Below are 12,775 nucleotides of genomic sequence, written 5' to 3'. Positions count from 1 at the left end.
TCTGAAGCGAGATTAACTCCTTCAATTTTTTCATCTAAAGGTACAACTCTGAGGAGATCAGGGAGAGACTCACTCTCTTCTTCCTCTGCTGCTGATGCTAGAAGCAAGGCTCCTACTTCAGGTCTGGAAATGTATGCTTTCAGTCGGTTGGTGTGGAAGACTCTAGGAGCTTCCCTGGGTCTGCCCAGATCCACCAGATAGTTGACCTCTCCAAGTTTTCCTACAACTTTGAAGGGTCCCATCCATTTGTCTTGCAAGGCCCTCTGCCTTGTTGGGAGCATAACGAGAACTAGCTGGTCTTGAGTGAACTCAACCATGTTAGCCTTTTGATCATGCCAATGCTTGACCAAAGCTTGTCCAGCTTTCAGGTTATCACTAGCTTCTGCCATCATGTGTGACATTCTCCTTCGGAGACCTATCACATAGTCAGTCACTCTGACTGGCTTGAGGGGAGGAGCACCTTCCAACCCCTCCTTAATCAGGGCCAATGGACCTCTGACCTGATGGCCATAGAGAAGTTCAAAGGGAGAATAACCTACTCCCTCCTGAGGGACTTCTCTATAAGCAAAGAGAAGGCATGGCAGTAGAAGGTCCCACTTTCTTTTCAGAGGTTCCTCTAAAGCACCTATCATGCTCTTCATGGTTCTGTTAAACCTTTCTACCAACCCATTGGTTTGGGGGTGGTAGGCGGTTGAGAACTTGTAAGTAACTCCACAGGTTTTCCAAATGGCTTTCATGTAGTGGGACATAAAGTTTGACCCCCTGTCGGATATTACTTCCTTAGGAAACCCAACCCTGGTAAAAATACCAAGGAGGGCCTTAGCCACAGCCGGAGCTGTAACAGTCCTCATAGGAATTGCCTCAGGGTATCTAGTAGCATGGTCTACTACAACAAGGGTAAACCTGTTGCCTGAGGAGGTAGGGGGATCAAGGGGACCAACAATGTCAATCCCTACCCTCTCAAATGGGACTCCCACAACTGGGAGAGGCACTAAGGGTGCCACATTCTTGGCGCCAACCTTACCAGAAGTTTGGCAGGTATGGCAGCTCTTGCAAAACTTACCTACTTCTGCCCCCATTTTTGGCCAATAGAAGTAGAGTGAGAGCCTTTCCTTGGTCTTCTTGAAGCTCAAGTGACCAGCCAAAGGAATCTCGTGGGCTAAGTGCAAGAACTGTTGTCTGTTTTCTTGAGGTACTACAAGGCGTTTGTGGTCTCCAGGTTCAGACTCAGTTGGTTCACTGTAGAAGAGGCCATCTTCCCAGTGCAACCTATACTTCCCAGGCTCTTGCCCATCAGCCTGAGCAGCTGCCTGCTAGCGGAGACCCTCCAGAGTTGGACATTCTCTTTGTCCCTTAAGGAAAGCTGCCCTGCTGGGCCCACCTTCTGCTAGTAAAGACTGCCGCTCAGGATGGTCCTCAGGGTCTAGATCTCCAATAAGTTCTTGGCCTCCCACTAGCTCTTCTTCAGAGTCTAGTTCAACCGTACAGGGTTGTACCTCCCTCTCAGTCTCAGCTGGAGGTGGAGTTACAGGTGTAACTGTTGGAAGCACTGGAGTGCTTGCTGCTGACTTTTTCCTAGGAGTCTTGGGTTGCCCCTTTGCTCCTGATCTGGTAGTTACTGCAGTGAGTTGCTCCAGTGGTAAAGGAGTGATCTCTGTCATCATCTCCTGAGATAACCCTCGCATGGTTTTCTCTCTGGCAGGTTTTGTGAGCTCCTGTAACCTTTTACTAGGTGGTCTGGGGGTATGTGACACAACTCCAAGAGCTTTCAGGTCATTACCCAACAGAACCCTACCTGGCACTTCACATTGTACACTGACAGGTATTTTTACAGCCATGTCATTACACTGGATGAGAACTGGTAACTGGGGACACATCTGCCCAGGCCCTCCAGCTAACTTGGTGAGGCATTTGGGTGCCTTAGCAACATTCTCTGCCTTGAAAAATGATTCATCCACCACAGTTATGCTGGCCCCAGTGTCTCTAATGGCAGGAGTCTCCTGACCATTCACCTGGACACTGTCTTTATAATACTCTTTAGTATTATCTGGGATAGAATTATACACACCTAAGTTCTGTTGTTCCACCAACCCCAGAGAGACTAAAGAAACACTGGGTGAGACACCAATGGGTTCATCAGCCAGCAGTAGAAAGTTTCCACTTGCCATTGGGACTTCCTCTTCTGGAGCGAAGGCTAAGGAGGCAAGTTGGATCCCTGAAGGTTTACCCTTGATCTCCTTTCACATGGTCAATAGAGCCACAAACAAAGCATTTAACAAATGCCTTCTGGAATGGAGGCTTGTTCTGACCTCCCTCTGGTTTGGCACCAGAGGAGACACTATTCTGCTGTGGTTTCCCTGGTGGTTTACCCTTCTGGTTTTGTTTGGGGCCCTCTTTGGAATTTGCAGTATTAGAATTCTCTTTGGAGTCCTTTTTAGGCTGTTTCCCCTCATCCTTTTTCTGAGTTACCCCAGAATCCTTGTGAGTGGCCCTGTTGGCAACCCACAAGTCAGCAGCCTTAGCTAGTTTTCGGAAATCTAATTCCTTTGAATCAGCCAAGTGCTGTCTGAGCTCAGGAGAGCAGGCATCATAAATTGACTCCAACATAAAAAGATTCTTCATACCTTCATAAGTGTTCACTTTGTAACCCTTAATCCATCCCTCTAAGTTTTTCAACCCTTCACTCACCCAGGTAGCCCAAGGGGTACCATCATGCTTTTTGAGGGTTCTAAACCTCTTAAGATACTGGGAAGGGGTCTTCCCAAATCTAGCTATCAGAGCTAGTTTCACACATTCATACTCTTTCCTATCCTCTTCCCCCAACTCCATTACCACATCAGTTGCAACAGGGGGAAGCCTAGAGAACAACCAGGTGAGTAAGTCATTTCCTGTGATGTTCTGGAGCCCATGATTATATTCAAACAGAGACAACCAATCCAACACATCCAACTTAGGCTCATACATACCAACCAATTCTTTAGGCATCCGGGGTCTTTTAGGACTGGAACTTCTAGAGGAGCCAGAGAGAGAAGCATTTTCGACAGATAATTTCTTCATTTCTAGCTCATGCTTGAGCTCCATTTCCCTTAGCCTTAGTTCTTGATTCATTTCCTGATGTCTCTGTTCAGCCTGAGTATTCAGTCTCTTGAACTCTAGTTCAAGTTTCATTTTCTCTAATTCAAGATATTGAGGACTAAGTGTGGGACTTGGCAAAGGCCCAGTAGGTACAGCAGGTAGAGCAGACAGAGGCCTAGGGGGGACAGTCACAGCAGCCTCACCCTCCTCTTCTGACTCTTCCTCAAGATTATCAACATTTTGATCAATATCAATTTCTATACTGATATCTACATTTTCTGTCATGGTAGGTTCCTCAGAACCATCATCCAGACTTTGGTTAGCTAACAACCTTTCTATTAATTCCATTTTCTTGCCTTTAGTCAGGAGGTTCTTATGCTTACATAGTACTCTTAAACAATCAGCAGTTTTTGTAGCAAGGGACTCTTGACTATAAGTTTCCATAGTTGACATGTTAGAAAGATTACTTTTTCAGTGCTAAACTTTGTGGTTAGTTGTACTAAGGTATCCTAAATCACTCTACCTAACAGTTTTGCACGGGTGCGGTGAATGTCAACGTTGATCAAGGAAGTCATCTGTCTTTTTGTGGCTGCAGGTTGGGCTGCTGTCAGCAGGGGGCAACGCATATTGTGATGCTGACGGTTTCATCAGGTTTATCTTTAGCATCTGTTTAATAACAAGATGTTGGTAGTCTGGTAATGTGTGTATAAATAAACGTATGCTCAGGAAACTGTCTTGAGCTGCTTAATACTCAGTAAAGGATGTATGCTATGAATGTGGATTAACAAAGTCATGTTGATTCAAGTACAGTAATTGTTTCAATAGAATAACATTTTTGAGGGATTTCTGATTTCTGTGGATGGTTCTTACAAGATGTGTTCATTTATTACATATATAGGATTTTAAAGTAGCGTATTCTGTTGAGAATGCGCTAATATTGAGCTTTGAATTGTTGCTGCGCATGTGCCTCATTATGGGGTGTGTGCTCATGTCAGCATTTTGCTCATGTCATATGATAGACAACCAGTTGAGGATTTCCAATTTTAAGTTGCTCAAACTAGCAACATGGACTTACAGTTTAACATTTTAAGGATGAAAGTTAAGTTTAGATCTGCCAGTCTAACCTTTTGAGGAATTGAGGAACTAGCAACTTGGACTTTAAAACAACAACTATTTTAAATGGGGTTATGCTGAGATGGGAAACACCATGCAAAGTGAATGGAGATCATCAATTGTGATGCTTTTCACAACTGGTGTGGGTAGGGCCCTGCCCACATCCTGTTTTCTTGTGTGCATAATTTTGCAAATGGATTTTCTCACACCATGAGAGTGTGTTATGTAGTATCCAATGTATAAAGGTGACTGCAGCGCTTGCATGATGGTGTGAGGTTGTTGTGGATGAATAGTTTGCATGGTTGATGGGTGTTTATTTTGTGTGCATGGTGTAGTGCGACAGTGGGAAAAGGCCACGCTTGTGGTTTGCTGGTCGAGAATGGCTGCAGTTGTGGTACCAGTATCCAGTGGCTAAGGCTGTCTCTGGATGGAGGCCTTTTCTGAAGTTTGATTTTACACATAGATGGGGTTGTATATTCCTGTGTGGATGCCAACATAGGAATGTATGGTTTGTTGTCTTGAGCCCAATCTAGGTTTCTCTCATTCGATCCAAAGTTTGCATTATTCTAGTTTTCTGGAATCATCCTGGATCCCCATCCAGATGATTCTAGAGTCGGCAACTCTTACCATCTCTTTGTGCCGGTGCTCAGCTGGTCTAGTTGTGGGCAGTCTTCTCAGTTGAGTTTGCCGTTGGCGGCTCAGGGTGTCTAGCCAACACTCTGGGATCCTGGTTTCTGTTGGGCGTTGGTTGACCATGATTATTGTCGCTGTGCGGGTCAGTTGCCGGAATGTGTGAGTGCCTTGTGTCAGGTGAGAATGTTGTCCAGAATGTTGTGGTTAAGTATGCAGACAACTCATGTGCCATCCGGTTGGAATGGTCTGTGATGAAGGTTAGCTCTGTTTTGTAGAGGTGCTGGGGCCACATGCCAGCCCACATAGGGACAGTTTGCACTCTGGGGTGGCAGCCATGAGATTAGACAGTGTCAGTGGTGGACAGGAGGTGTTATTGGTTGTTCTTGATGGTCGGAGTGTGGTCTGTTGGCCCAATGTGGGGCAGGTAGCACTACAGTGTGGCAGGCTGGTGACCCGCCAGTGGCAGTGGTGGGTGGAAGGTGTTGTGTGTCGACTTGGTGATTGTGGATGTTGCAATATTGGTGTGGTGACACTGCATGAAAATTAGTTACACCATGTTGGGCAATCATGTTTCCTTCCTGATCAAGCCAATCTGCATGGGTCAGGTGTGCGTGCGACAGTGTGGGTGCTGTGCTGTCTTGTTGTAATAGTGTCTGTGTTGTTGGGGTATAATAGAAGGAGGAGTGTTATGATTGGTTTTCCTGCTTGGTCCCTGCTCCCTGAATGCATGCAAATGAGGTGTCTGAGAAATGATCCTGGATGGGAAGCTGCGCACAAACACAAAGAGTAAGTTTGGGTAGTTATGAGTGAAAATAAAGTACAAGTCACTGAATTTGAGGTATGCGTCAGTAGTGGGGTCAAGAAGGGTAATCTCTCAAAACCCCTTCATCAAAATAAAAGTGAGTAGTTTGGAAAGCCTCACTATCTGCGCTGCCAACCTAGATCAATGTGAATGGTATATTACAGAGCTCCTAGTAATTCCAGGTAATGCAATTAAATATGAACTAAAAATCCTTGATGGTTACCCAATTGGTGAATATAAGGTAACATAAATTGAGACTATCAACTATTCAAAGAAGGTTCACAATGATCTTATTAGAGAAGAATTTAGTCAATTTAGATTTTCAAGAAGTTATTTTTAATGTTCCATAAGCTTATTCAGCAAAAACGTTAAACTTAAACATGAAAGAGCGCCGCTTTTAAGCAATAATGCCAAAGTTAAACAACAAAAAACGCCAACACGTGTTTCAACCCTAAACTGGGCCGTCTTCAGGGAGTAAGAAATATATGGCTACCAACAGAAATAACAGTTTGTACATATTTAAACACATAGATCATCGATATTATTGTAGGTCAAAAGACAGCAGTTATGGAATTCCAGTGAAGATGCAGAGGCATGAATACAGAAGAGGGGTAAGGGAAAGAGAAGGGAAAACAAAAACAAAAGAAATAGTCAGCGAAAAAATGCACTGTCTTAACTGTATTATTTCATTAATGTGATAGTGCAGTCAAAAGTAATAATAATAATAATAATAATAATAATAGGTGTGCATATCCACATCACAAAGAGAAATAACAGTCTGAACAAGAGGGGGTACCTGATAAGTGGAACACTTGGTGCTGGCGTGTGCCAAGAAATGTGTATGGTTAGATGAGCTGGTTAGCTAATCTCTGCGAAATTTCCATGCGGTTTATTGGATCTGTGAAGGCAGACACGGTCTGCTATTATAGTACTGAGTCAGTAGTCCCATTTCCCAATGCTAAGTAAAAATGAATAGTGATCTCCAGCCTACCTGTGAATCACAGGATTTATGCAATAAATAGCACAAGGTCATTGCAATGCAGTTGGATGTCCAATTTTTTAACTTTGCCAAGTCATGTCATGTGGTCCAGTTGCCAGCTCGTATACTAAATAATGGAATAAAACAAAAAATAGGAAGGGGAAAAAACCTGTTAAGTTGTACCAGTCAGTGTAACTAGAGCATCAGGCAGGAAACGCCATAAAAAATGCAGTTTACAGACAACGCTTCGTAAACTTACCAATTAGCCGCTTGAATGCATGCGTGACTGAGGCTTACTGCCGTCTGGCCGGTAGCAGCCTTGTGGAATGTGGGTGTTGTCTGGGCTGTCCTATAACAGCTCAGCACGTAGATATGGTCACTGGTCATGTGACCGGGTGGAGCACTGGTTGCCTAGCAACCCCGTGCTGTGCTCCCCACAAAGACGCCCTTCACTCGTCTTCTATTTACTGATTAGCAAAGAAAGTTTTTGCTGCCCCAAAGCAAAATAGTTATCTTAAAAAGCAGAGCATTTTTCACACACGTCTATTTTCAAGACGCATGGTTCATAAAGCTGAGGTAATATGCAGAGTTGCACTAATATTGCAAACCTCTAATATATTAAGTAAGTGCCTAAACTTTCATTAGGCAAGCAAAGTACTTAAATGAGCCGTGGTTTGCCACCATTTATCTATGTTGAATTGGCGCCGAACAAGTTATGAAGCAAGCAGGCAGTGAATTGATTGTTCAACTGTGACCTGCGTTCGAATCGTATGGCTGAGTGCTGTTCTAAACGCCGGATACCCTCCGTGGTATGACATATGTGCATGTAAATAAATGAATTAAAGTTAAAGTTATAAAGTGGGCCCAAGGTGCACAACTGTACTTATATTGTTGGAGTACTTGATTCTCAGACGGAAACAAGTAATAATTGACTGTGTAATAATTACATGCGTGCCAACGCATATAGCTATTGTCCCATACTTGTGAATATTTTTTAATTTGTGTCTTGATGTGCCTGGGGATATATCAGAAGATATATCTAAGTTTATATGCCAGTAATAAGTAGGCACTAAATTCATATAAGAGCTGTACAGGGTTAAGTGTACTAGTGAGAAATGACAGGGGTTGCCGTTGCATTAGAAGTTGGTCACTATCCCAAGCATGGGGCTAGCCTGTTATGGTGCACTGGGTGGTGGGAGTTGCACTAGGTCACTGGCAGCATTACTAAGTCAGGTTAGTACAAGTCCCCATTGTTGGCTGCTCTGTCTATTGTGATGTGGTAGCATCATCAAGAACCATAATCACAGCAAAAATAAATAGGCATAATCCAGTTTGATCATAGAAATACATTCAGTTCATGCTCTTGGTTTAGGCCAAGTTGGACACATTGTAATCTACAAATCATACCTGCTTCTGCTTGTCGTAATTTCAATTGTCTGTCTCCTCATATTGGACATGAATGCATGGTGTGTAAATGTAAGGTGTGATGTCCTGAATGGAATGTTATGCGAGTGTCTGGAATGTTTGAGGTTGAATCTGATTCCACCCAGGGCAGTTGGAATTTGTATCCAGGGTGGTGGGAGCCAGTGGGCTTCCCTTACCTCCTGATGTACCTGACTGATGAACTTTGTAACCTGATTAAAGTATACTGAAGAACATACCTGCAGCCTACCATGAGTATCCTTCATATGTAAACATAACGATAGCCTGTGCATAACTGTGAGAAATTGACAAAGTGAATGTGAACAGAGTATTGATGACGAGTCGGACAAAGGCTAAGGAAGTGATTGAACTACCAGAAGTTTGAAGCCCAAGAATGAACTGTTGAATTATACCAGTAAGCCAAAGTGTGCAAGACTGATAGAACTGTGCCATCCACCTATCCTGTTTAGGAAACTCTCTAGACCCTGTGGGGCTGAACGTGGGAAAGTGAGTTGTTACATTAGCCATTGTGTCATTTCTTTTGAGACACTATTTTCCTTTTGTATTCCCTTAACACATTTGTTATTTTGAGAAGGAGGGTGAGGTAAGGTTTTCTTAGTATAGGCCTTTTTATTTTGACTAGACTGACCTGGACTTGTTTGATATTTGTTTAATGGTCGAGATTACTCCCATTCTAGAGTTAGGAATTCTACCAACCCAACCAAAATACTAAATAAAGGTTTTCAAATTTGTATCCATTGTGTCTATGTCTACTGCTCGATACCATGCCTTCCTTACACTGGCCTACGAAATCGTAGAAACTAGCTGGGAGGCCGTCAGGGCCCAGGGCCAACCACCTCCTCTAAGTCAGCCTGGCTCGGAGCCCTGGAGGTGTATACTTCTGTTTAGAAGGGGTGGAACAACTCTATCTTCTTACCCTCACTCACACACTCCTTCCCCTGGGTATCAGCAATGGAATGGATAAACGCACTGCTTGACTGCTGCCTGAGGAGGTGAGCCAGCAGTGTTCCTGGTACATTGCACTGCTCATAACATTTGTGGCGAACTCTGAGCAAAGTCTGTTCAGCAATTTGAGTACCCAGGAGTCTCAGCTGACTCTTGGTACAGCCAGAGCCCTGAGTTGTTGCCTTGTGGGGGACGCAGCATAGGACTCATCTGCCCTCCTTATCTCCCTCACCAGCTGGTGCGCCATCAGCCCCCTCGCCCGCTTCATTGCGGCTGCTCTTGCTGATAAAACCCCTCTGGCAATCGCCTTCAAAGCATCCCAATGGATGCCTTCTGCAGTGTCCTCTGGATGGTTGTTGGTAAGGTATTCCCGCACCGCCCCTTTCAACTCCTCTAAGCAGCCCGGTTCTCAAAGGATCCAGGTTAGGAGTCGCCACTGACAGGTCTTGCGATGTTGGGTCCAGTGCTTCATTTTCACCGTCACCAGGTTATGGCCCGAGAGGATCATGGGCTCGATATCTACGCAGGCGACAAAGTGAGTCATACCCGTCGGAATAAAATCGATTTGTGATGCCGAAACATGCACATGCGGGGTGTACATGTAGGCAGTGCTATTAGGGTGTACATTCCGCCATACATTCACCTTATAACACTGACTGAAAATCCAATCACACCAAATCCTTTGAATGACCGGCATATTGTTTAAGAAAGGAGGAGGAGGGAGCAGTACCTGGAAAATTAAAGCACAGACACTGGATACACAGCATTCAAGATGATGTTTGGAAAGCACATTGAAACCTGTTTTGCCTCTCATGCTAGCCATATGGCTGCAAGATGAATCATTACCACCTGAAGGCGATTCATCCTGTAAAATCTCTTTCAGGAATAAAAGGGCAGTAGCCAAACTATACATAATGCTATCACAAGCAAGAAGCCTTCAATGGGAAACATATCCACACACATCTGCAATGTACTGCAAGACTGAACTGTCGTTGCCGACAACCAGCCCCTGAATTTTCAATTAATTTCCAGGCGAACATGCCATTGAGATGTAGCATAACTCCTGTTTTAGCAACAGTCACCACTACTACTTTAAGCTGCAGCCTTATTCCTGAGGCAGATGTTGATCAGGAATCACCAAATTAGGAGTGAAAGTCCATTTAGTAGATAATCGCATGGAATCCAAAACAGGAATACTGTAAATATTGGATAACTGTTCAAAGCTGCATTCCTTTAGGGAGTGGCTACAGAAAGAGCCCAACAGGCAGACACAGAAAGGAAAAACATTCCTATACATCTGAAATCTGATGGTAAAATGAAGAAACACACAAAGACCATGCTAACCTCCACTAGAGGTGTAATTGTTGAAACAGTACAGACGGAAGTACAAGTGTCAGAAGTAAATGTATAAATGACAGTGTCACTCAACCCATCCCAGTCTGCAAATGAATAAAGCCTGCAGTGGTTACTCCAAGCAAAGGTTTGGCGCTCGGCATCGATACACCTTTTCACAGGAGGAAAAGTACAAATATTAACAAGACTGGGAACACTAGTACTGAAGATCCAGATGCCACACATTGCCTACCCTAAAGCATGGTCATACATGTAAAGAAATATCATGATAATAAATGTGGAGAAAACAGCCAAGTTGGAACCGAGGGACACCTTAATAATAAAGCATCATCTTAGCTGTTAAATAAAGTGGGAATGTCATTAAGAATTTAGAAAAAAGAATGGAGCTCACATACTGACAGACTGCATTATAGAGGGTTGCGGCCAAAGCACCTTCCCCCAGTTCTTGCAAGCTGTTGAAAGAGTCTGTATACAAATTACAAAAAAAGGCTTTGTATTTCAATATCATGGTGCAATACTTGCTAGCCTCAGTACTTCTGCTTAGTGCCATAAACGTCTATCTTGTGGGAAGATGAGACACTTTGCTGCCTTGAGACCATCACATGGTCTTAGGGTTTGCTTATGTTCCCTTATGAGTCACCTTTTCTATCCTCTGCCTGTCTACTGAGAGAACGAGGCACAGTGTCAGCCTGTGATTTAGAGACCTTCAATGTTATTCATTTCCATTGTGGGCACCCCTGTGCCTCCGTTCCAAACATTCTTCACCCCACTCTGCATTCATTAAAAAGGTGTTTATGCCATTCCACTGTCAATTCAAAAAATTGGAACCTGATAAACTAGTTAGCCGGCTCTTAATTATTTTGTTAATGCTTTCTTTACCTGAACAGGGATCTGGAACTGGTTAAGAGAGCGAATGTACTCCATCAGAACTGCTGTAACAAACTTGTGTGGCAAATCCTAGAAATGAAAAGAAAACAAATTATATTTACCACAATGATCGATATCTGCCTATAATATAACACATCCAAAATGAAGATCGTGTATCTACGAGCCTCCATATCCCAGTACTCTCATTAACTTGGTCTGCCAGCACCATATTGTGCTCTTGAGCTAAAAGTCTAGGCATTAAATTGCAATGGCTCGACTATGGAAGAATGCAGAGGGCCCCTCAATCCCAATATGGTGGTCAAAATGTTGGGAAATCGTAGTAGCGGAGAAGATAACAGCAATATGCTTGGGGAATTTGAACGCCTTCCTGAACACTTGGGCACCATTTATGCAGAGAAATACCCAGGATTTACCAGAAGGCCCCCACTAACTCGCTGGCTTCCATGAGGAATTGACAAAAGGGAATGAGCAAGCCACGGCTGAGGTATACTGAGAGGATGGACACAGTAAAGCCCCAATAACAACCTCTGTAGGAAGATACACCCTTAATTAACTCGTGTTGTGATCAGTTTGTGCTTAAATTGCTGATTTGATGTCAATGTAAATGCTGTTTGGAAATGCTTAATAAAAAGTTTGGTTGGAAAAAAAAAATCTAGACATTGCATTCATGTGACGCTCTCTTTGGCCCCTATGTTCAGAGGGTCACCAGGAACAAACCCCATCACCTCCTCTATATGATAAAAACCATCCTTCCGTACCTAAATATGTCAAACATAGGTGGGCTCTGGAGCTCTCAACAATGGTAACTGCAAACATATGGGTCTTCCTAAAGGCCTGGTACAACAGCTCCAAGTAATTCAAAATGAGGCTGCTGAAATGATCTTTGGCCTGAAACCTAAGAAGCATATTACATCAGCACTGATTTCTCTGTAATGGTTATTTAATGTGTTAGCAAAGTGTTTGGAGCAGCAGGAGCCGATAGTTTTGGCTTCCCGTTGTCCGTGTAGACAGGAAGCTGCTGTGTGACTTCAACTGAGGTGGAGACGGATGACAATAACGAGCACCCGCAAAGCGCGGGCGTGAAGTGTGTAACCAAAATGTTTGGTGTTCGGTAGACAAGAGAGCCGCAGACTGACCAGGCACATCAAAGGAGTTAACACCCGCATCGGAACGGCACACGTATTCACGGTCGACGAATGAGCTCTATCTCGTGTGCATAGGTAAGGATAAAGCGGCAAAAAAGATATAAGTAACTTTAAAGAGAACTGAACAGTGTCTTTTGTATCCATTCAGAAATTGACTTCATTTGAAGCCTTCATTGAGTGTCTGGGCGATAAGCAGTGCCTGTGGGGAAAAAGTACCCTTTGAGCTGGGAATGTGCGGGTCGGCTCAGATGCTAAGAGAGACTGGTAGAGCATAGTCCTGTGGCTAGAAGTGCTGTGCACGTGGAATGAAGAGTTAACAGGTAGTGACCAGGACAGACAGTGACTGCAGGAAGCCCGTTTCCTGAAGGTAACTCGACTGTAAGCCAAAGGTAACATCAG

General features: G+C 43.9%; 1 protein-coding gene across 4 annotated transcripts in view; it reads right to left on the bottom strand.

The window, feature by feature from the left end:
- The window catches only part of RMC1 (regulator of MON1-CCZ1), a 1,737,150-nt gene that overhangs the window by 427,650 nt on the left and 1,296,725 nt on the right, over nt 1-12,775 (bottom strand). For all 4 annotated transcript variants that reach the window (XM_069620905.1, XM_069620903.1, XM_069620904.1 and 1 more), the window contains one exon: nt 11,223-11,300. In XM_069620905.1, coding sequence (XP_069477006.1) covers nt 11,223-11,300 — 78 coding nt within the window. The remainder of the gene's footprint in view (nt 1-11,222; nt 11,301-12,775) is intronic.

This window comes from Ambystoma mexicanum, chromosome 5q (assembly GCF_040938575.1).
Source record: "Ambystoma mexicanum isolate Mex_15411 chromosome 5q, UKY_AmexF1_1, whole genome shotgun sequence".
Lineage (NCBI taxonomy): Eukaryota > Metazoa > Chordata > Amphibia > Caudata > Ambystomatidae > Ambystoma > Ambystoma mexicanum.
Note: the sequence above shows the minus strand (reverse complement) of the source record. Positions and strands in the feature narration are given on the sequence as shown.